Source organism: Heterodontus francisci, chromosome 34 (assembly GCF_036365525.1).
Source record: "Heterodontus francisci isolate sHetFra1 chromosome 34, sHetFra1.hap1, whole genome shotgun sequence".
NCBI lineage: Eukaryota > Metazoa > Chordata > Chondrichthyes > Heterodontiformes > Heterodontidae > Heterodontus > Heterodontus francisci.
The window spans coordinates 23,634,648-23,658,886 of record NC_090404.1 but is presented as its reverse complement, the minus strand read 5'-3'; the positions used below and the strand labels follow the sequence as shown (position 1 = coordinate 23,658,886).

The 24,239-nt window shown below is 45.8% G+C and overlaps 2 protein-coding genes across 9 annotated transcripts; both read right to left on the bottom strand.

Annotated features, from left to right (window-relative positions):
- Window positions 1–317: 317 nt before the first annotated feature.
- Window positions 318–21,813, bottom strand: LOC137349221 (zinc finger protein 229-like). Of its 8 annotated transcripts, none has more exons than XM_068014709.1 (3): window positions 21,795–21,813; window positions 4,093–4,165; window positions 318–2,001 (listed from the first exon to the last, which is right to left on the bottom strand). In XM_068014709.1, the coding sequence occupies exons 2-3, from the start codon at window positions 4,107–4,109 to the stop codon at window positions 1,113–1,115; spliced, it is 906 nt and encodes a 301-aa protein (XP_067870810.1). In that variant the 5' UTR covers window positions 4,110–4,165; window positions 21,795–21,813; the 3' UTR covers window positions 318–1,112. The 8 variants fall into 8 exon arrangements, with proteins under 8 accessions (XP_067870810.1, XP_067870806.1, XP_067870805.1 ...); XM_068014705.1 differs by lacking the exon at window positions 21,795–21,813 and adding an exon at window positions 16,329–16,409; XM_068014704.1 differs by lacking the exon at window positions 21,795–21,813 and adding an exon at window positions 14,876–14,951.
- Window positions 16,600–21,826, bottom strand: LOC137349212 (zinc finger protein 229-like). Its single transcript, XM_068014661.1, has 2 exons — window positions 21,762–21,826; window positions 16,600–18,281 (listed from the first exon to the last, which is right to left on the bottom strand). Exon 2 carries the CDS (start codon window positions 17,834–17,836, stop codon window positions 16,610–16,612), a length of 1,227 nt encoding a protein of 408 aa, XP_067870762.1. The 5' UTR covers window positions 17,837–18,281; window positions 21,762–21,826; the 3' UTR covers window positions 16,600–16,609.
- Between the last annotated feature and the right edge of the window lie 2,413 nt (window positions 21,827–24,239).

The following is a 24,239-nucleotide window of genomic DNA, read 5'->3' as shown; positions in this document are numbered from 1 at the left end:
GTATTCACAAGTGGAAACAAGTTGAGAATTAAAAATACATCTCAGCTGAATTTGACAATCAGGTTTAGAATAGAATAGAACAAACTGCTAGGGCAAAGGTTAGGATAAGGGAGTGAAGGCTGGAGCCGGCCCCCCCCCCCCCCCCCCCCCACCCCCCCCGAGGCCACGTAATCAACCGTGCCTGTGGAATGTTGGTATAAGAGGGGAAACAAAGATAAAAACCAAACAGTTGATAACAGTTTGGAGCCATCTGGTATGTGTATCGATAAGGCTGAGGAAGTGTGCTCCTTGGAATGCATAATCAATTCATCACTGTTTTAATTAAAGTTTATGGTCAATCACATCAATCATCCATTGGTTGAACACACTGTATGATAAGAACAGTATACATGTCTGTGCCCAAGTTTAGAGTATTTCCTTTGAATACCCGAGGTAGTATCTCTCCCTGCGTACGATTAGATTAGATTAGAGATTAGAGATACAGCACTGAAACAGGCCCTTCGGCCCACCGAGTCTGTGCCGACCATCAACCACCCATTTACACTAATCCTACACATTCCTACCAAACATCCCCACCTGTCCCTATATTTCCCTACCACCTACCTATACTAGTGACAATTTATAATGGCCAATTTACCTAACAACCTGCAAGTCTTTTGGCTTGTGGGAGGAAACCGGAGCACCCGGAGAAAACCCACACAGACACAGGGAGAACTTGCAAACTCCACACAGGCAGTACCCAGAATCGAACCCGGGTCCCTGGAGCTGTGAGGCTGCGGTGCTAACCACTGTGCCGCAATTTATACGCTTGGATAAATTGATTGAACCTGTACCTAAGTTTCCTCGTGTGGTGATTGAGTTTGTCCCACAACAGAGGCGAGGATGGAGGAGACAGGGGAGAGGTAGAGCACTCCAAAAGGAATGAACTTGTGGTAGTGATATTAAAAAAAGGCTCAACACACTGTATTTAATACAAAATGGATGTATTTGACTTTTATCCAGAATATTAATCTCTAGCCCAGTTATAGGGGTTATGAACATCAGCAGAAACAGACCCCAATGAACATAGTTCTGTCCTGGATGTGATTAACAGCAGAATCCAAACACTGTAGTTACTTGTGAACTCGCTGGTGTGCCAGCAGGTTGCTTGACTGAGTGAATCCCTTCCCACACACTGAGCAGGTGAACGGCCTCTCCCCAGTGTGAACTCGCTGGTGTGACAGCAGGTTGGATAAACGAGCAAATCCCTTTCTACACACTGAGCAGGTAAACGGTCTCTCCCCAGTGTGAATTCGCTGGTGGGTCTGCAGGGTGGTTGACTGAGTGAATCTCTTCCCGCATATGGAGCAGGTGAACGGCCTCTCCCCAGTGTGAACTCGCCGGTGTGTCCGCAGGGCAGTTGACTGAGTGAATCTCTTCCCGCATATGGAGCAGGTGAACGGCCTCTCCCCAGTATGAACGCGCTGGTGTGTCTGCAGGTGTGATGAACAAGCAAATCCCTTCCCACACTCAGAGCAGGTGAACGGCCTCTCCCCAGTGTGAACTCGCTGGTGTGTCAGCAGGCGTGATGAACAAGCAAAGCCCTTCCCACACTCGGAGCAGGTGAACGGCCTCTCCCCAGTGTGAACTCGCTGGTGTGCCAGCAGGCGTGATGAACAAGCAAATCCTTTCCCACATACTGAGCAGGTGAACGGCCTCTCCCCAGTGTGGGTGCGCCAATGAGTTTCTAGCTGGGATGGGTAATTGAATCCCTTCCCACAGTTCCCACATTTCCATGGTTTCTCCCCAGTGTGATTGCGCTTGTGTTTCGACAGGCCAGATCGGCTGAAACCTCGTCCACACACAGAACACGTGTACGGTTTCTCCCCACTATGATCGCTGCTTTCTCCTTCCATGTTCAAAATCCAGTGATATTCAGGTCCTGATAAATTGGGCGACTTGTCAGATCCTGCTGCGATGTTGGTTTGCGTTTCCGACTGCAAATCCTCCCCTTCAAATTCCCTGTGAAATTGATTTAAAACAGAAAAAAAAGGAGTGTGAGAACCCACAAAAACACAAAGGCAGGTTGTGAGAAGGATGTGAATGAATCTGGGAATTTACGGGGCCGGAAAAAGTAACCACGAAAGCTGCTGAAATGTTGTAAAAACCCAACTGATGTCCTTCAGTGAAGGGAACACACCACCCAGTCTGAGCCTACACAAGACTCAGACGCAAAGATGGGGAGAGGCGCAGAGAGGGGGAGAGGCACACAGAGAGATAGATGCAAGAAGCAGGGAGGATAAAGGAGAGATAGTTTATATCTCTACAACTCAACCAGAACTCCCAAACCCTCAACTTCCATCATCCAGAAGGACCAGGGTAGCAGGTGTATGAGAACACCATCACCTCCAAGTTCCCCTCCAAGTCACATACTATCCGGACTTGTCTGACATCCAGCACTGGATGAACAGAAATTTCCTCCAATTAAATATTGGTAAGTCTGATGCCATTATTTTCTGTCCCTGCTACAAACCCCACTCTCTAGCCACCGACTCAATCTCTCTCCCTGGAAAGTGTCCGAGGCTGAACCAACAGCTCATAACCTTGATGCCATGTTTGACCCCGAGTTGAGTTTCTGACCACACATTCACACCATCACCAAGATCATACCGGCTTTCGGATAAGCAGCACCTCAATTTTAAAATCCTCATCCTTGCTTTCAAGTCCCTCCATGCCCTCGCCCCTCGCCCTCTCTATAATCTCCTCCAGCCCTTGGAGAGATCAGGGCTCATCTAATTCTGGCATCTTTTACATCCTCAATTTCCACTGCTTCACCATTGGTGGCCGTGCCTTCAGCTGCCAAAGCCATAAGCTCTGGAAATCCCTCCCTAAACTTGACTGCCTCTCTTAACTCAATTTCCTCATTTAAGACACTCCTTAAAACCTGGATCTGGGGGTCATTGAATATTTTTAAGGCAGTGTAGATTGACTCCCTTGCGTAACAAGAATCTAAGGTTATCGGGGGGTAGATGAGTGTGTGGAATTCGAAACACAAACAGATCAGCCATGATCTTATTGAATGGCGAAGCAGCCTCGAGGGGCCAAATGGCCTACTTTTGCTCCTAATTCACATGTTCCTCTTTAACCAAGCTTTTGGTCATCTGCCCTAATATCTCTATGTGGCTCCGTGTCAAATGTTGCTTTATAACACTGCTTTGAAATGCTTTATTACATTAAAGGCGCTATATAAATACAAGCTGTTGCTGTGGATGAGGACATGATCATCATTCCTTCATCATCGCTGGGTGAAAATCCTGTAACTCCTTCCCTCACACCATTATGGAAGTACCTTCACCACAAAGACTGCATTGCCTTAAAACCATAGCATCATAAAATGGTTACAGTAGAGGAAACCATTCGGCCCATCATGTCTGTGCCGGATCTCTGGATCGACTCCGCTTGTCCCCATAGCCCTGCAAATATCTTCCTTTCAGATAACCCAAACCCCTTTTGAAATCCATGATTGAGTCTGCCTTCACTACACTCTTACGCAGCGAGTTCCAGATCCTAACCACTCACTGTGTAAAAAGGTTTTTCCTCATGTCGCTGTTGGAAAATGAGTTGCACTCAGGGGACTCCTGCACTACATGCCTGGTGCTGCTCACTCTCAAGCTGGGGGGTGACTACATCCAGAAACGTACCTCAGCCTCACGGGAGATCCACAGTGACACCAGTGGCTGCTCAAGCTCCGAAACCCAGAGCTCAGGCTGCTCCAGCTGATGATACTTCCTACACATGCAGCTGTCCAGGTCACGAGAAGCATCCTGGAGTTCCCACATGGAACAGGATGTGCATCTAATAGGACCGATGTGCCCTGCCATAACTCTAATTATTAGACTATTAACTATTTCCTTTCTGCTGACCTCTTTATTTTATAGGGAGGTCATTTTAAATAATACACAAGACTTAATTAGACTTGAGCCTACTTACACGAGTAATTTAAAACTTGCCAAACTTAAAACATAGCAGGCAATTTACTAAAATTCTTACTTTAATCCACTGCCTTCACTTACAGAAATAGTCATTGGTGATTACCACCAAGCAATCACCTACCTCTTATGTTCCAACATCACGTGTGTTTTTATTTTGCCGAATATCCATTGTCATCACGCAGGTTTCTGGAGTCCTGGAAAAGGAGTTAGAAAAGCCATCACTGTCAGTCCAGGATAGAAATTCACAACATTCCCTCCTCCTGCTTCCTGGCCCAGGCTGGCCGTGCATGCGTCCTGCTGCACACTGCCCCCAAGAAAGATGGCAGCCATTAACCCGGCCTGTCACCTGGAGAAGTCTCACAGCTGCCGTCCCGCTCGGTGCAAACGCGGGACTAAAATCTTCTTACTCAGGGTTGGAGGCCCATGCCGGAGGTTTATAAATTGGAAAATGCTCCCCGTTTTATACTGGGGCATGGGGCTACACTGTGAAGTCTGTGTTGCCTGGGGTTTATAGGAGTATGGTGAAGGCAGGTCCAATCGAGGCATTCAAGAGTGAATTGGATTATCTGAAATGGAAGAGTGTGAAGGGTTACGGGGAGAAGGTGGGGAGTTGTACTCGGCAAACTGCTCCTTCGGAGAACTAGCACAAACTCAACGGGCTTAATAGCATCTTTCTGTGCTGCAACAATTCTATGATTCAAATGAACATTATCCTGCCCCAGACCCCAATATAAAACAGTGAACATTATCCGCCCCCCACTCCCGCAGACCTGAATATAAAACAGTGCACATTATCCACCCCAGACCCCAATATAAAACAGTGCACATTATCCCCAGAGGGGTTAAGTGGAAACAAGTTGAGTTTGCGGAAAGCATCTCAGCAGAATAACAGTCAAGTTGAGGAAAGAAAAAAAAAACATGCAGCTAGGGTAAAGGACAGGATTAGGGTACGAAGGTTGGAGCCGGGGCCTCAAGGCCACTGCTTCCATGGAAGGTTGGTGCGATGGGAAACGAAGAGATAATAGGCTTGGGATGGAGCCATCCTGTATGTGTACTGATAAGGTTGAGAATGTCTGTTCATTGGAATGTGCAATCATCACCATTGTTTTATAATCATATCAATCATCTGTTGTTTGAACACATTCTATGATAAGAACGGTATATAAGTTTCAGCTGTTGAATGTAAAGTCAGAGTATTACCTCGGAATACCCGAGGTGGTGTCTTTCCCTGTGTACGTTTGAATAAATCCATTGAACCTGTACCCGAGTCTCCTCGTATGGTGATTGAGTTGTCCCACAACAGTTTGGCGTAGTTGGCAGGATACTCGCATTAGACCATCGGAGCAGCACTGCAAACAGGTGAGTACATTTACCACCCATAGTTAGGGCAGTAAGCCTACCCGAGTGGAGGTCCGGTCGAATATTCAAAAGAATCTGAAGGAGGACTCAGGACAGTAGGCGCTGGTTAAGGAAGCAGAACCACGCTGCTGGGACAGTAGGTCTGAAGCCGCCCAGAGGTCAGAACCACTTACCGTAAGGTATACCCAACGTGAAGCCGCGCTGGTCAGGAGAGAAAAAGCGGGATAGGGGACTGCGCTGGGTGATGTCAGGAAGCTAGCAAAATGTCAGATAAGAAGTTCAGCAGCAAAATGTTTTCCGACTGGGGCCCGCATGACTAAGTTTATGGCAGAGCAACAATAAAAAGACTGTTCTTCATGAAATTTCAAATGAGTAAAAACAAGTTACTGTGTCTTTGTTCAAGCCTGCATGAATGTGTACTGTCGAGCTGAGTTGTGAACTCTTTGTTGCCCAGCTTTAATGTCAACAGTATGAGTCTGTTACTTGTTCTGTTTTTAATATTATATTTTTGTGGGAACCTTGAGTCATGTTTTGGGTGCGCACTAGTTGAACCTGTGTGTTCATTTTAATCGGGACAGGGAATTTTACACAGATTTTGATACTTTGAATTCATAATCCATTACAGGAATCAATTTTCTAAGTTTGGAATTGAATGAGCGTGAAAAGTGAATGTCGAGTGTGTTCATTTCAATTTAAGATTGCGCACCCAGAAATGGGATATTAAATTGAATTATATTTTAAGTTCAGGATTTATTTTTATTTTAAAGGTTGGTTTTGCAACTGTGAAAAGGCAATGAACAATTTTCTACGAGATCAGCCTCAGCCTTGAAGATCTGAAGATGTCTGGCAGAAATCCAATTTGTAGTTTAAAACACTGCTTTAATTGGACCAAGGTTTAAAATCTGTTCTGGTTTTCTTTGCACGTTAAATTTAGGATATGTCTTATTGACTGTTTTAAGTAGTAAATGCCAGGAATTGGATATTGCTTTAAGGGAGAGAAGGATAAACAAAAGGAGATATGGAAAAGATTGGTATGTTTAAAGTTTGTATAAGAAACTGGTGTTAAATCTTCTGTTTTAAGAATGTTAAAAAAAACTCTTTAGTTTTTGAGTTTTATTATTCATTTGAAAAGACGCTTGAAGAAAGAAAAAGAAAAAAAAAATGACGTAATGTACCTTTTCTTTAAAAAAAGCACATGCTATTCTGTCCATGTGTAGTTAATAAGTATTATAAGTTAATAAGTCTGAATTAAGTTAATAAAATGAAGGTTAACTAACCTGTTAAGTTGTGGTGGCCACAATGAACTTTCAAGTTTACTATGTCAAGTTGAGGGAGTCTTCAATTATAAAAGATGTTAAAAGTTTGGAAACAATGGGAGTTCAACTGAAAATGCTGTCTTCCCTAATGGAGATGCCTTCCTTTGAAGTTGATCATGTTACTAAGGAATTTGTTGTTTTAAAACCCGAAGGATACTAAAAGAATTGGAAAACATTTTAAAATGGAGTTTCGTTCTTTTTCAAAGCAGAAAGATTTTCTACCTATAAAATGTTACATAAAGTGTCGCATCTGAGAATGTTTGGCTCCGCCCCCCCTTGGAGACAAGCAAAGAAATTATCCCCACTGCAGCTTGGACATTATTAAATTTTAAATTTCCAAATTGACATATAATTGGACACATTAACCCACTGGGCTCAGGGGCACAGCCACAATGGATTCCTTGTGTTTTTTTTTAAAGCAGGTGACGGTAGGTTCCAAGGCCACATGAGAACTCAGCCCACAGCAAGAGATCCAGCAGCTTTAAGAATTTAAGAACATAACTGCAGACAATAAATGTCCCAGCATCTTTATCTGTGAGACAAAGTGCTTGAGAAGGAGAGATTGTTGCAAGCACTTCTGTCTTTAATGTAAAAAAAAAACATGCAACTCTGGGCATAAGAAATTGGAATCGATAAACAAAATTAAATTGATACGAGTGGTTATTTAAAGCACTCAAAAGGGGAATTTATTTGACATTTAAGGGGACAAACACATTTTTAGAAACCTGGAAGAAAAAACAGTCTAGGTGGTTCCTAAGTGTAAAACACAAAGTTTCTTTTGGAGAGATATTAAATGGAACATTAATAAAACCTGCCACTCCAGCAACACTTATTAGAATTTGGAACAATTGAAGATGTCGAAAATCCAGTGTAATTTAGCTAGTTACTTTTAAGAAATTAAAATGTCATCTAAGATAAGAGGAAAAAAAACAAAATATGTTAATACCTGGAATAAAATGGGAATGTTTGATGTCTGCTTTAAAGAATTATGACTGGACAGTTTCTCCAGGGCTCATTAATGAAATAGAATTATAATTAATGGGAATTGGCAATTAGATTGGGCTGATGCAGAAGTTAATTAGAATTCAAACTATTAAATTAAATCGAGTGTAGAATTTCCAAGAAGCCTAGAACATTCCAGTGAAAGTCAGGAAAATGTCGTTAAGGCTGGCACTTTGATATATCTCCAAGAGAAAACTTTGTATTCTTTCCCATGAGTTTTTTAAAAAAAAGAGCTACATTTGAAAGTCTGGCCATGACTGGAGACAGCAGGACCCTGAAGGGGGAGGTAAGCAAAGATCTCAGACAGACACCACCCCCCCACGACATTTTCATCTTTTGATAAGATCACCCGAGAGTTGAGAATGTGTGGCATGATATTGGGATACCGGTGTAAGTGTGCAGGTGTGATTTGTTACATGTAGAGCAACTGAACTAATGGTAGGAAGGGAGATGGCACTGCCAGGGGATGCTGTAGCAGGAAGTGAAGAGGTAGAACCTGCGAGAGAAGGGTTAAAAGATTTGTAAAAGAGCTGTGCAAACAATTGCAAGAGCTAAAACAGGAGGTCAAAGATCAGCAGATAATACAGGGTATAGAAACAGACATGAAAGAGAAACAGATGAAGGTGCCTAGTGCAGGATATAAAGTAACGGTAAAGGTAATGCCTGAGAAACCGGGATTTGCACCTAGATGGATAGGACGCTACAAGGTAATAATGACCAGCCACACCTGTGCCTGTGTGGGCATTAGAGGGAAGGGACACCAGAAACACTGGACGCAGATGAAACACGTAACTGACTGATTTGGTTTTGCAGAATTTAATCACGGCTGACCAGTGACGACTGGAAGGTCCATCATACCTTACAGAATGTTACCCACAATACTGATGCTCCCAGGATTGGGAATCGGTGAAAGTTCAACCTGCCAAGCAACAAACAGATCATACCACAATAGCTCAGCAGACCTCAAGACCATAGGGATCAACGAACAGAACACTGATGCCAAGGATGCATTTAACAGACCCCCTTTGCTTGCCCAATACTAAACCCTGGGCCAAAGAATGGGCTAGTGTTAACAAAAACTAGCAAGACTTTGTATGATAATGTACACCATGAGCTGGTACCCATTGTCCTAAACATTTCTGATATTATATTACCTCAGTGCTGTCCGGTGGAAACCCGAACATTATATGTGACTTTGGTAAAACAAGTAATAACACAGGCATCTTGGATCAATGCTGGGGGGCGACCAAGGGGTGCACTCCCTGCTCAGGGGAGGTGCTGACAGAAATGTAATCTATTGAATGATGCTGCCAGGCTGTTTAACACAGGAACTTCAGTTGTAAATTCGATTGATTTGGCCTCAGTGGACCAAAAGGGGCGGATGCTAAGCACCCAACTTAAATCCATCCAGAGTCAAGGACAACAGATCCAGAGCTGGCAGCTTGGTGCGGGTCAAACCCTGACATGGACAGTTCAGGATTTGATTGTGGTACTTGACAGTCACACATGGACCATTAACAAACTAATTGGCGAGGGGCGAAACATCTCAATGCGGTTCGGGACAATATCTGCAGCACGTATGGATCTTGGATGCTTGAGCAGACTCGGAAGAGCTCGAGACCGCACAGAAAGCATAAATGAAAACCTCACGCAGTACTTAAGGCAGGTCTCACACTCTATCCCACCCCTGCCCACACACCTCACAGCCAACAGTGAGGGGTTACAGCAGGTACATAGGGTGTATTACAGCTTACAACAACAGACTGAAGTACTGGAAGAGGTCGACCAGATCGACGACACCACATGGTGGGAGAATTTATGGAATTGGGGTTCAAACATACAGGTATCCCCCCAGGTCAGGATCGCCTTTCACTTCTTCGTCATTGCCTAAGTAGTGATGGCCGTGTACGTAACGTGCTTTGTCCACAGTGTCAGAAGTCGTGTACACATGGAGACCAGTAGTATGGGGACACGAGAACTCGGGGGTTAAAAAAGGTTGTTCATGAGCCCCCTACAGACCGTGTAATCAATTGCCTTTGCAAATCTAAGCTCAATACTTGGCCAGTATCAAAGAGATGCGGAGCGCAAAGAGAGTTGAGCACATCACTGTTCAGGTCTGTTGGCCATCTTGGGCTGGGCCAAGGGCCAAAAGGGGGGACTGAAGGGGTTAAGTAGAAACAAGCTGAGCTTTGGAAAGGCATCTCAGCTGAATTTAATGATCTGGTTCAGAATAGAACAAACAAGCTAGGCAGCGAAGGCTGGAGTCGGGGGCCTCGAGGCCATGTAATCAACCATGTCTGTGGAATGTTGGTATAGGGGGGAAACAATGAGATAAAAGACAAACAGCTGACAACATTTTGGAGCCATCTGGTATGGGTATTAATAAGGCTGAGGAAGTGTGCTCATTGGAATGCATAATCAATCACCATTGTTTTAATGAAAGTTTATGGTCAATCATATCAATCATCCACTGGTTGAACACACTGTATGATAAGAACAGTATATATGTCTGTGCTCCTGAATGCAAAGTTACAGTATTACCTTGGAACACCCGAAGTAGTATCTCTCCCTGCGAACGCTTGAATAAATTGATTGAACCTGTAACTGAGTCTCCTCGAGTGGTGATTGAGTTATCCCACAACATCACCCCCCAGACCCCAATGGAAAGCAGGGAACATTATTACCCCCCCCCCCCAGACCCCAATAGAAAGCAGGGAACATTATCCACCAAACGCCAATATTAAAGTGAACACAATTCAGTGATGATAAAATAGTCCAACACTCACAGCAACCGACAATCCACCGACATTACCGAGATAGGGAGAAAGAGTTTAGAAACACTCAGCAACACGACTCCAGTAAAAGATCCCAGGAGGAAAAGGGGGAGCAGTGTGTGTACCTGCCCTGACATCCCCCTCCCCAGGCCTGTCAGTCAAACCCCCCACTCCTCCCAGTCCACAGCTCAGCCTATCAGCTTGCAGCTTCCTGCACCTTGAGCCTGCCCAGGTGTGGCCCAGTCCAAGGGGAGTCTTTGTGGAACCAGGGAGTGGGGATCTCCTGCCCTGTGCTGTGTCCCAAATGGTTCCTCCCCTCCCCCCCAGGTCCCTTTATAACTGAGCTCAGTTTCCTTTAAAGTTTTCTCCTTTGATGTTACACTTTATTAATCTTTAATTCCTCCAAAAGAGCTGGAAATCTGGCGGCCGTTAACCCCGGGCCTGTCACCGGGAGAAGCCCCGCAGCTGCCGCCCCGCTCGGTGCAAACGTGGGACCGGGAGCTTCTGAATTGGGGGTGTTGAGGCCTACACCGGGTGTTTCTGAAGCCCGCCGGCTCCATCGCTCCCTGAGCCACTTACCGAGTCACAAATTTCACTTCACCGCACACACTCCAAAAACTGTTCCGCAAGACGCCTGCGCGCTCGGTATTTGAAGCTCCACCAGTGACCTCTCACCCCGATAGCTCACAATGCCCGAGTGATTGACGGCAGCCCCGGACAAGCAGCAAGGGTGGGGCGGGGCAGGACATGAGCGGCCCCGCCCTCTCCTTGGTGCAAGCCCCGCCCCTCACTCGCTCCAAATGGTTGGAGGACCCGGACGGTCATCCAGCCCGACCCCGCTCTTCCTATTGGTCCGGCCGTGCCGTCAATCAGCCGGGCGGGTGGTGGGAGCTGAACATGCGCGGCCAGCTGGGACTGAAGCAGAGAGGGCAAGAGAGCAAGAGAGGGGGAGGTGGGTTCACAGAATCACATCAGTGCGGGAAGCCGTTCGGCCCATCGTCTCCGCGCCGGCTCTCCGAAAGAGCAATTCAATCAGTTCCGCCCCCCCCACCCCGCCAGAGATACCCTGCACATTCTTCCCTCTCATGTAACAGTCGAATTCCCTTTTGAATGCTTCAATTAAACCTGCCTCCACCACACTCCCAGGCAGTGCATTCCAGACCTTAACCACTCACTGTGTGAAAAAGCTTTTCCTCATGTCACTTTTGCTTCCCTTACCAAATAGTTTATATCTGTGCTGTCTGGTTCTCGATTCTTTCACGAGTGGGAACAGTTTCTTTCTGTCTACTCTGTCCTGATCCCTCTTGATTTCAAATACTTCTATCAAATCACCTCTCAGCCTTCACTTCAAGGAAAACAGTCCTAATGTCTCTAATCTGTCTTCAACAATTGAGTTATCAAAAGCACTGGCAGAGAGTGAGACTGCAGATTGAAAAGCCAAAATAATAGGTGTGACCTAACACCACGGTATCATGATGAGCCATCTTCAAACCCCATTTTTAATAATGGTGCACGTTCAAAGACATTGTATAAACCCTGCAGGGGAGAGCATTCTTTGGTCACCTGACTGAAACCAAGCTGATAAGACGTTTCTTAAAGACAGAGAGATGGAGAGAGACTGAAGGCCATACTTCCAGCCAGAGAAGCTGTGAAGCCGACCAGCTGAGCAAATGTGCCCTACCCGCAAAAACAGTTTCAAACCATCTTTGAGCAACTGAGGCAGAGAGAAATTGCAAGGTGATTTTGAATTCCCCACCAGTGGAAGTAAACCAGAAGTCTTCAACACTTCAGCAAGTTCAAGACTACAAACATCCAGGCCTGCACCTTTGAAAAGACTTTTCTCCCGAACAAGTCAACAGGTTTTGGCAAACCACAAAACTCTTACAAGACTTGGGACTTAAAGTGCACCTTACCATTTCCTTTCTATCTATCTATCCTTATGTGTATTGTGTGTGTGAATACATGAGTGGATGAGGGTTGCAATCAATTCAGTTATTGTGGAAAATTTCTTTCTTTAAACCTGAGAAAACCTGTTGTTGGTCTGTTTATTTGACCCTTCAAACACACAGGGGCTTAAACACTAGTTTAACAAAAACACTATCTGTGGTCAGTTGGGAGGTGAAAAGTGGAAGCCAGTCACCCCATTTCCTACCTGTCCATAACAGGAGTGAACGTAATGTATCCAGGTTCGCTGATGATACAGAGTTCAGTGGAAAGTAAGCAGTGAGGATGACACAAACAGCCATTTTTTATGAATGGTGAGAGACTGAGAAATGTTCACATTCAGAGGGACCTGGTTTCCTTGTACATGAGTCACAGAAAGTTAACATGCAGGGACAGCAAGCAATTAGGAAGGCAAATGGTATGTTAGCTTTTGTCACAAAGGGGTTAGGATATAAGAGCAAAGAAGTCTTACTACGATTATACAGGACATCGGTGAGACCCCACCTGGAGTACTATTTGCAGTTTTGGTCGCTTTACCTGAAGAGGGACTTACTTGCCCTTGAGGGATTGCAATGAAGGTTCACCAGTCTGGGTCCTGGGATGAGGCGATTGTTCTATTTATTCACAGAATGTGGGTGTTGCTGGAAAGGCCAGTATTTATTGCCTATCCCTAATTGCCCTTGTGAAGGTGGTGGTGAGCCACCTCCTTGAATATAATTGAGTGACTTGCTCAGCGATTTCATAGGGCAGTTAAGTCAACCACATTTCTGTGGGTCTAGAGTTCACATATAGGCCAGATCGGGTAAGGACAGCAGATTTCCTTCCCTGAAGGAAATTAGTGAACCAAGTGGGTTTTTAGGACAATCTGGTAGTTTCATGGTCACCATTACTGATACTAGCCTTATTATATTTAATTAATTGAATTTAAATCCCTAAACGATCGTGATGGGATGTGAATTTGTGTCTTTGCATCATTTGTCATAGAAACATAGAAATTAAGGGGAGCAGGCCACCCAATCCCTCGAGCCTGCTCCGCCATTCAATAAGACCATGGCTGATTTGACTGTAAGCTCTAATCCATGTCCCCGCCAACCCCTAATAACCTATCTCCCACCCTGCCAATCAAGAATCTATCTAAATTTGCCTTAAAAATACACAAAGACACTGCTTCCACCGCCTTTTGAGGTGGAGTTCCAAAGACTCACGACCTTCAGAGAAAAAAAATTCCCTTCATCTCTGTGTTAAATGGGTGACCCCTTATTTTTAAACAGTGACCCCTAGTTCCAGATTCTCCCACAAGAGGAAGCATCCTTTCCACATCCACCCTGTCAAGACTCCTCAGAATCTTATATGTTTCAATCAAGTCACCTCTTACTCTTCTAAGCTCTAGCGGGTACAAGCCTAGCCTGCCCAACCATTCATTGATAAGACAACCTGCTCATTCCAGCTATTAGGTTAGTAAACCTTCTCTGAACTGGTTCCAACACATTTACATCTTTCCTTAAATAAGGAGACTAATACTGTACACAGTACTCCAGATGTGATCTCACCAATGCCCTGTATCCAGACATCTAGATTACTGGTTCAGTAACATACCCACTCTGCTCCATCACCTCCTATGAGGAGAGATTGAGTAGATTAGGCCTATATTCTCTAGGGTTTAGAAGAATGAGAGGTGATCTAATTGAAACATAATAAATTCTTAAGGGACTTGGCAGGGTAGATGCTGAGAAAATGTTTCCCCTGTCTGGGGAATCTAGAACACTGGGTCACAGTCTCAGGATAAGGGGTCGGTCATTTAGGACTGAAATGAGGAGAAATTTCTTCACTGAAAGGGTTGTGAATCTTTGGAATTGTCTACCCCTGGGAGCTGTGGATGCTCAGTCGTTGAGTATATTTAGGACACAGATTGATAGATTTCGGGGTATGGAGAGAATTAAGGGATATGGGAATAGTGCAGGATGGTGGAGTTGAGGTACACGATCTGCCATAATCTTGGTGATTGGCAGAACAGACTCGAAGGGCCAAATGGCCTCCTCCAGCTCCTGTTTCATATGTTCATTAAACCTCAGTCTGGTTCCTCTCAAGCTGCTGAGTGACTGAATTAAATCTTTCTTGACAGATCACCAAGATACCAGACTACAAGTCATGCCCTAAACATCATTTATTGGTTACAAACCACAACTTAGTTAAATCTGGGCACACAGACACTTTAGAGACATGTATAAGCACAGAGAAATGTAATCAGAGTTATCCAGCAGTTCAGCACTAATAGGGAGAGTATTTCACAAAACAAGTAACGAATACAGGCGTGAGAGTGGCCAATGACCAAAAGGTCCGAAAATTAGTGGCTGATGACTAAAAAAGGCCATTTTTTTTTGACAAGGAATCGTGTAATTATAGCACTGTTATTGAAGGAAACCAGCTGAGTAATGGCAATTTCGTACAATTTTGCATATGTAATGAATAAAATTGCACTGCACTCAGAATACAAGTTCACGAGACTTACCTGACAGCTGATAATTGGTTTTATGGAGCTTCATGTTCTGTGTCCTGCTTCTGCCCATTTATAGCTTGCTGATGTACGACTATACGAACTAGGAGCAGAAATAGGCCATTCAGCCCATTGAGCTTGCTCCGCCATTCAATAAGATCATGGCTGATTTGTTTCAGTCTCGAATTCCACACTCCCATCTACCCCTGATAATCTTTGATTCCCTTGCCTAACAAGAATCTATCTACCTCCGCCTTAAAAATATTCAATGACCCCAACTTCACCACTTTCTGAGGCAGAGAATTCCAAAGTCGTGCAACCCTCTGAGAGAAAAAGTTTTTCCTCGTCAGTCCAAAAAGGGCGACTCCTAATTTTAAAACAGTGCCCTCTAGTTCTGGACTCACCTACAAGAGGGAAGATCCCCTCCACATTCACCATGTCAAGACCATTCAGGATCTTATATACTTCAATCAAGTCTCCCCTCATTCCAGTGAAAACAAGCCCAGTCTGTCCAACCTTTCCTCATAAGACAACTCGCTCATTCCAGGTATCAATCTAGTGAACCTCCTCTGAACCGCCACCAATGCATTCACATCCTCCCTTAAATTCGGAGACCAAAACTGCACACAGTATTTGAGATGTGGTCTCACCAATGCTCTGTATAACTGAAGCATAACATCCTTACTTTTATTTTCAATTCCTCTCGTAATAAAGGATTGCAATCCATTAGCCTTCTTTATTACTTGCTATACCTGCATACCAACCTTTTTTGACTCCTGCACTAGAACGCCTAGATCCCCCTGCATCTCAGAATTATTCAGTCGTTCCCCGTTTAAGTAATACTCTGCTTTTTTATTCTTCCTGCCAAAGTGAACAACTTCACATTTCCCTACATAGACTCCATCTGCCAGATTTTTGCCCACTCACTCAAACTATCTATAATGGTTTACAACCTCCGCATGCCCTCTTCACAACATACTTTCCGACCTATCTTTGTGTCATCTGCAAATTTAGCTGCCATGCCATCGCTCCCCTCATCAAAATCATTGATATAAATTGTAAAAAGTTGAGGCCCCAGCACAGACCCCTGCTGGACTCCACTCGTCATATCCTGCCAATCAGGATAGCTAATCTTCTACCATGCTAATATGTTACCCCCTACACCATGAGCTCCTACTTTGCGCAATAACCTTTTATGTGACACTTTGTCAAATGCCTTCTGTAAATCCAAGTACAGTACGTCAACGGACTCCCCTTTATCCACAGTGCATGCTACTTTTTCAGAAAACTCCAATAAATTGGTTGAACATAATTTCTTTTTCACAAAATCATGCTGACTACTCCCGATTTCCTTGGGTCATTCGCTGTGCCCAGCTATAGCCTCCTTAATGATTGATTCTAACATCTCCCCACAATGGGTCTGTGTATACACACACCTCCTTTGTCCATTTACAGAAGACTGACTCACTGAAATTGCGAAGGATTATGCAGTTCCACCCACTTGCATTCCTGGTTCGAGTTCATTTCCACCGAGGTGCAAGAAAATAACAAATAAAGATGACTTGAAAGCAACTTTGTGGTTGTCCAACATTAAAAAAAATCAGAACCGTCAGCTGCTTCAGATGGAAAGGGAGAAGCCAATGGTGGATTTCCAAAACCCCAATTTGGCAGAAACTTCTCATCCCCGAGTTACTTGTGAATTTGCTGGTGTTTCAGCAGGGTGGATGACCGAGTGAATCCCTTGCCACATTAGGAGCAGGTGAACGGCCTCTCCACAGTGTGAACTCTCTGGTGTTTCTGATGGTTGGATGAACAAGTAAATCCCTTCCCACACACGGAGCAAGTGTACGGCCTCTCCCCAGTGTGAACTCTCTGGTGTTTCAGCAGTATGGATGAAGTTTTGAATCCTTTCCCACACTCTGAGCAGGTGAATGGCCTCTCCCCAGTGTGAACTCTCTGGTGTCTCCGCAGGGTAGATAAAGTTTTGAATGCCTTCCCACACTCTGAGCAGGCGAATGGCCTCTCCTCAGTGTGAACTCTCTGGTGTTTCAGCAGTATGGATGAAGTTTTGAATGCCTTCCCACACTCTGAGCATATGAATGGCCTCTCCCCAGTGTGAACTCGCTGGTGCGACAGCAGGTTGGATGAAGTTTTGAATCCCTTCCCACACTCTGAGCAGGAGAACGGCCTCTCCCCAATGTGAACTTGCTGGTGTGTCAGCAGGTTGGATGAAGTCGTGAATCCCTTCCCACACTCTGAGCAGGTGAACGGCCTCTCCCCAGTGTGAACGCGTTGGTGTCTCAGCAGGGTGAATGAGTGAGTGAATGCCTTCCCACACTCTGAGCAGGTGAACGGCCTCTCCTTAGTGTGAACTCGCTGGTGCCTCAGCAGGTCGGATGAGTGAGTAAATCCCTTCCCGCACTCAGAGCAGGTGAATCGCCAGTCCCCAGCGTGAACCCGCTGGTGTGTCAGCAGGGAGGACGAAGTATTGAATCCTTTCCCACACTCAGAACAGGTGAATGGCCACTCCCCAGTGTGAACTAGCTGGTGTGTCAGCAAGTTGTATGAATTAGTGAATCCCTTCCCACACTCTGAGCAGGTGAATGGCCTCTCCCCAGTGTGAACTCGCTGGTGTTTCAGCAGGTTAGATGACTGAGTGAATCCCTTTCCACACTCTGAGCAGGTGAACGGCCTCTCCCCAGTGTGAACTCGCTGGTGTATCAGCAAGGTGGATGAATCAGCAAATCTGTTCTTACACATGCAGCAGGTGAACGGCCTCTCCCCAGTGTGAACTCGCTGGTGTTTCAGCAGGTGGGATAACTGAGTGAATCCCTTCTCACACTCGGAGCAGGTGAATGGCCTCTCGCCAGTGTGAGTACGCTGGTGTACAGTGAGATCAGATGATCGTCTGAACCCAGTTCCGCAGTGAGAACACCTGAACGGTCTCTCGTCAGTGTGAACATGTTGATGGGACATCAGTTCAGCAGAACATTTATAGCAATTCCCACCGTCTGGACATTTAAAAGGTCTCTCCCCAGTGTGAACTCGCTGATGTCTCAGCAGGTCAGATGATTGAGTAAATCTCTTCCCACACTCGGAGCAGGTGAATGGGCTCTCCCGGGGATGACTGAATGGAATTTCCAGCTCAACTGGATAATTCAATCCCTTTCCACAGTCTCCATATTTACATGGTTTCTTCTCAGTGTGACTGCGCTTGTGATTCGACAGGTCAGATGTTCGGCTGAAACCTCGTCTACAGACAGAACACGTGTACAGTTTCTCCCCACTGTGATCACTGCTTCTTCCTTTCACGTTCAAAATCCAGTGATATTCCGGTTGCGATAAACTGGGTAACTCCTTCAGATCCTGATCTGACGTTTGCTTTGCATTTCACGGTTGCAATTCCTCCCCTTCTAAAACCCTGTGAAATTGATTTAAAACAGAAAAAAAAGAGTTTGAGAGAACCTACAAAATACAAAGGCAGGTTATGAAATGAAGCTGAATGAATCTGGTAATTTATGGGGCCGGCACTGGGGAAAAGTGACCATGAAAGATGCTGGATTGACGTACAACCCCAACTGATTCAGTAATGCCCTTCAGCGAAGGGAACCTGCCACCCAGTCTGGACCTACACAAGACTCTGCCCTCTATGGGAGGAGAGAGAGAAAGAGGGTGAGGTTGGAGGGCCAGGGAGAGGAGAGGGATTTTATATGTCTACAACTTGACCAGAACTTTGAAAGAACCTCACAAACCCTCAACTTCCATCATCTAGAAGGTCCAGGGTAGCAGGTATACGTGAACACCATCACCTTCAAGTTCCCCTCCAAGTCACACACCATCCTGACTTGTCTGACATCCAGTAATGAACAAACAGAAATTTCCTCCAATTAAATATTGGGAAGTCTGAAGCCATTGTCTTCAGTTCCTGCAACAAACTCCACTCCCGAGCCACCAATGCAATCCTTCTCCCTATAAACTGTTTGCGGCTCAACCAGACCGTTCATAACCTTGGTGTCCTTTTTGACCCCGAGATGAGCTTCCGCCTATATATTGGCACCATCACGCAGACCGTCTCTTTCCACCTCAGTAACATCTCCCGACTTCACCACTGTCTCAGCTCATTTGCCCCAGAAACTTACATCCATGTACGTGACCTCTCAACTTGACTATTCCAACACACTCCTGGCCGGCCTCCCACATTCTACCCTCCGTAAACTTGAGATCATCCAAAACTCTGTTGCCTGTGTCCTTACTCGAACCAAGTCCTGTTCACCCATCACCACTGTGCTCACTGGCCTACACAGGCTCCCAGTTAAGCAGCACCTCAATTTTAAAATCCTCATCCTTGTTTTCAAATCCCTCCATTCCCTCGCCACTCACTATCTCTATAATCTCATCCAGCCCGAGAATCCTCCGAGAGATCAAGGCTCATCTAATTCTGGCATCTTGAGCATTCCAGATTTTCATTGCTCCACCACTGGTGGCCGTGCCTTCAGCTGCCAAGGCAATAAGCTTTTAGAAATCCCTCCCTAATCCTTTCCATTTCTCTACCTCATCTTGCGTGCTTCAGACACTTCTTAAAACCCATCTCTTTGATCAAGCTTTTGGTCATCTGCCCTAATATGTGGCTCAGTGACAAACGTTGCTTTATAAACACTCCTGTGAAATGCCTTGGAACATTTTATGACATTAAAGGCGCTACATAAATACAAGTTGATGTTAACTTGAACATTTTTATTCATTCATGGGATTTGGACATTGCTGGCCAGGCCAGCATTTATTGTCCATCCCTAATTACCCTTGAGAAGGTGGTGGTGAGCTGCCTTCTTGAACCACTGCAGTCATTGTGAGGTAAGTACACCCACATGGCTCTTAGGAAGGGAGTTCCAGGAGTTTGAACCAGTGACAGTGAAGGAACGGCAATATAGTTCCAAGTCAGGATGGCGTGTGACTTGGAGGGGAACTTGCAGGTGATGGCGTTTCCATACATTCGCTGCCCTTGTCCTTCTAGTTGGTAGAGGTCGCAGGTTTGGAATGTGCTGTCTAAGGAGACTTGGCGCGTTATATCACCATTCCTTTACCATCACTGGGTGAAAATACTGTAACTCCTTCCCTAACACTACTGGGGGAGCAGCTTCACCACATGGACTGCAGCAGTTCAAGAAGGTGGCCCACCATTTCCTTCTCAATGGGAAACTGGGGATTGGCAATATATGCTGGTCTGGCTGGTGACACCCATATCCCAGGAATGAAGTAACATGTTCTGGTCACCACATTACAGAAGGGACATAATTGCTCTGGACAGAGTACAGAGGAAATTTACAAGAATGTTGCCAGGACTCGAAAGTTGCAGCTATGAGGAAAGATTGGATCAGCTCGGGTTGTTTTCCTTAGAACACAGGAGGCTGAGGGGTGACTTAATTGAGGTGCACAAAATTATGAGGGGCCCAGATAGAGTAAACAGAGAGGACCTGTTTCCCCTAGCAGAGAGGTCACTTACCAGGGGACACAGTTTTATGGTGATTGGTAGAAGGATTAGAGGGGACTTGAGGAAAAACCTTTTCACCTAGAGGGTGGTGGGTGTCTAGAATTCACTGCCAGGAACAGTGGTGGAGGCAGAAACCCTCAATTCTTTTAAAAGGTGCCTGTGCCTGCAGCTGAAGTGCTGTAACCAGCAAGGCTATGGACCAGGTGCTGGAAGGTGGGATTACATTGGGCAGCTAGTTTTTTCGGCCGGACACGAAGGGCTAAATGGGCTCCTTCTGTGTCATAATTTTTCTATGGTTCTAGGTGTATATGTAAAATGGATTAATATCCTCTACAAAAATACTTGTTACTGAAACAATACTCTTTTCCACTGAGTGACTGGTGTCCATTCAGCAACCTTGTCTCTCCTGGAATCTACCTTCCTTAACAGCCTCACATTGGAAATTGCTGGGCCTGACTGGGGTCAAAAGTACTAAGGATTAAAGCCAGAAGCTGCTCCTCCATCTCCACTCCAGCTCAAACTGATGCAACAAAAAATACCCATACATGAGGTCAGGGACTGACTTCCACATCTAACACCCACCCTGATATGAAGCACTCTTAATTGGTACGTCTGTGTTTCTTGACTCAGTTCTATGAGCAATGCCGGCAATAAAACAAAGGCAAAATACTGGGGATGCTGGAAATCTGAAATAAAAGGAGAAAATGCTGGATACAGAATAAACATTTCAGACACATCGAGCCACCGGAGCCTGCAGCCTGGAACTCCAAGTGGGAGAAGGTGGAAGAATGAGGAGAGGCAATATCGTCCAACACTCACAGCAACCTACAATCCACCTACATTACCAGGATGGGGAGACAGAGTTTAGAAACACTCAGCAACACGACTCCAGTAAAAGATCCCAGGAGGAAAAGGGGGAGCAGTGTGTGTACCTGCCCTGATATCCCCCTCCCCAGGCCTGTCAGTCAAACCCCCCACTACTCCCAGTCCACAGCTCAGCCTATCAGCTTCCTGCACCTTGAGCCAGCCCTGCCCAGGTGTGGCCCAGTCCAAGGGGAGTCTTTGTGGAACCAGGGAGTGGGGGAGGGGGGACCTCCTGCCCTGTGCTGTGTCCTAAATGGTTCCTCCCTCCCTCCCCTCCCCCAGGCCCCTTTATAACTGAGCTCAGTTTCCTTTAAAGTTTTGTCCTTTGATGTTACAGTTTATTAATCTTTAATTCCTCCAAAAGAGCTGGAAATCTGGCGGCCGTTAACCCCGGGCCTGTCACCGGGAGAAGCCCCGCAGCTGCCACCCCGCTCGTTGCAAACGCGGGACCGGGAGCTTCTTATTGGGGGTGTTGCGGTCTACACCGGATGTTTCTGAAGCCTCCCCACGTGCCGGCTCCACCGGTCCCTCCACCAGGCCGCCCCTTACCAGCGGATCTCTCCCTTCATCCCTCACACTCACTCCAAACGCCTGCGCACCCGGTACTTGACCTCTGACCTGTCAGCTCACAACGTCCGCCTGATTGACGGCACGGCAGTTCCGGACCAATAGCAAGAGCGGAGCGGGACGGCTGCAGCCCCGCCCCTCCTTGGTGCAAGCCCCGCCCCCATTCGCTCCGATTGCTTGGAGGACCCATAGCTCGTGTGGTCCTCCAGTACCGCCCCCGCCTTTCCTATTGGTCCGGAACTGCCGTCATTCAGTCCGGCGGGCGGTGTGAGTTGATCATGCCCAGTCAGCGGGTTGCGGCAGAGAGCGCGGTTCCCAGCAGGTGAGAAGGAGGCAGGTTCACAGAATTACTGGTGTTCGAGTGCAGAAGGTGGACATCCAGCCCATCGTGTCTGCACCGGATCTCCGAAAGAGCAATTCACTCAGTTCCATTCTCCTCTTCCATTCGCCCCGTAACCTTGCACATTACCATACGAATTAGGAGCCACTCAGCCATCTAATAAGATCCTGGCTGATCTGTTTCTGTCTCAAATTCCACACTCCCATCTATCCCTGATAACCTTTGATTCCCTTGCCGAACAAGAATCTATCTACCTCTGCCTTAAAAATATTCTATGACCCCCGTCTCCGCCACCTTCTGAGGCGGAGAGTTCCAAAGTCGTGCAACCCTCTGAGAGAAAACGTTTTTCCTCGTCAGTCCAAAAAGGGCGACTCCTAAGTTTAAAACAGTGCCCCCTAGTTCTGGACTCACATACAGGAGGGAAGATCCCCTCCACATTCACCCTGTAGAGACCGTTCAGGATCGTATAAACTTCAATCAACTCTCCCCTTACTCTTCTAAACTCCAGTGAAAACAAGCCCAGTCTGTCCAAACTTTCCTCGTAAGGCAACCCGCTCATTCCAGGTATCGATCTCGTGAACCTCCTCTGAACTGCCTCCAGTGCATTCACATCCTCCCTTAAATAAGGAGACCAAAACTGCAGACAGTATTTGAGCTGTGGTCTCACCAATACTCTATATAGCTGAAGCATAATATCCTTACTTTTATTTTCAATTCCTTTCGTAATAAAGGATAGCAATCCATTAGCCTTCTTTATAACTTGCTGTACCTGTATACTAACCTTTTGTGACTCCTGCACGAGAACACCTTGATCCCTCTGCACCTCAGAATTACTCAGTCGTTCCCCGTTTAAGAAATACTCTGTTTTTTTTAATTCTTCCTGCCAAAGTGCACAACTTCACATTTTCCCACATTATATCTGCCAGAGTTTTGCCCACTCACTCAACCTATCTATATCGGTCTGCAACCTCCTTATGTCCTCTTCACAACATACTTTCCGACCTATCTTTGTGTTATCTGCAAATTTAGCTACCATGCCATCGCTCCCCTCATCTAAGTCATTGATATAAATTGTAAGAAGTTGAGGCCCCAGCACAGACCCCTGCTGGAATACACTTGTCAAACCTTGCCAATCAGAAAAGGACCCATTTATGCATACTCTCTGTTTTCTACCAACCAGCTAATTTTTTTAAAGAGATACAGCACTGAAACAGGCCCTTCGGCCCACCGAGTCTGTGACGACCATTAACCACCCATTTATACTAATCCTACATTAATCCCATATTCCTACCACATTCCTCCTTCCACCTACCTATACCAGGGGCAATTTATAATGGCCAATTTACCTATCAACCTGCAAGTCTTTGGCTGTGGGAGGAAACTGCAGCACCTGACCAAAAACCCACACAGTCACAGGGAGAGCTTACAAACTCTGCACAGGCAGTGCCCAGCATCGAATCCGGGATGCTGTAGCTGTGAGGCTGCAGTGCTAACCACTGCGCCACCCCTATCAATGCTAATATGTTGCCTCCTACACTATGAGTTCCTACTTTGCGCGGTAACCTTTTATGTGGCACCTTGTCAAATGCCTACTGGAAATGCATCAATTGACTCCCCTTTATCCACAGTGCATGTTACTCTTTCAACGAACTCCAATAAATTGGTGAAACATGATTCCCCTTTCACAAAACCATGCTGACTATTCCCGATTGCCTTGGGTTTTTCTCTTTGCCCAGCTTAATGATCGATTCTAACACCTTCCCAGTAGCAGATGTCAAGCTATCTGGCCTATAGTTACCTGTTTTCTGCCTCCCCACCCCTTTTGAATAGAGGGGTTATATTTGCTACTTTCCAGTCTCATGGAATCTTTCCAGAATCTAGCGAATTTTGAAAAAAATGACACTAACTCGTGAGCCATCTCTTTTAAGACCCTAGAATGAAGCCCATCAGGACCCGAGGACTTGTCAGTTCGCAGCTCTATTAGTTCCTCTTCATATAACAATCTAATTCCCTTTTGAATGCTTCAATTGAACCTGCCTCCACCACACTCTCAGGCAGTGCATTCCAGATCTTAACCACTCTCTGCATGAAAATGTTTTTCCTCATGTCGTAGGAACATG

Excerpts from the sequence above, each read along its gene's own strand:
- LOC137349212 (XM_068014661.1), bottom strand. The coding sequence starts at position 17,836 with ATGTCCCATCAACATGTTCACACTGACGAGAGACCGTTCAGGTGTTCT.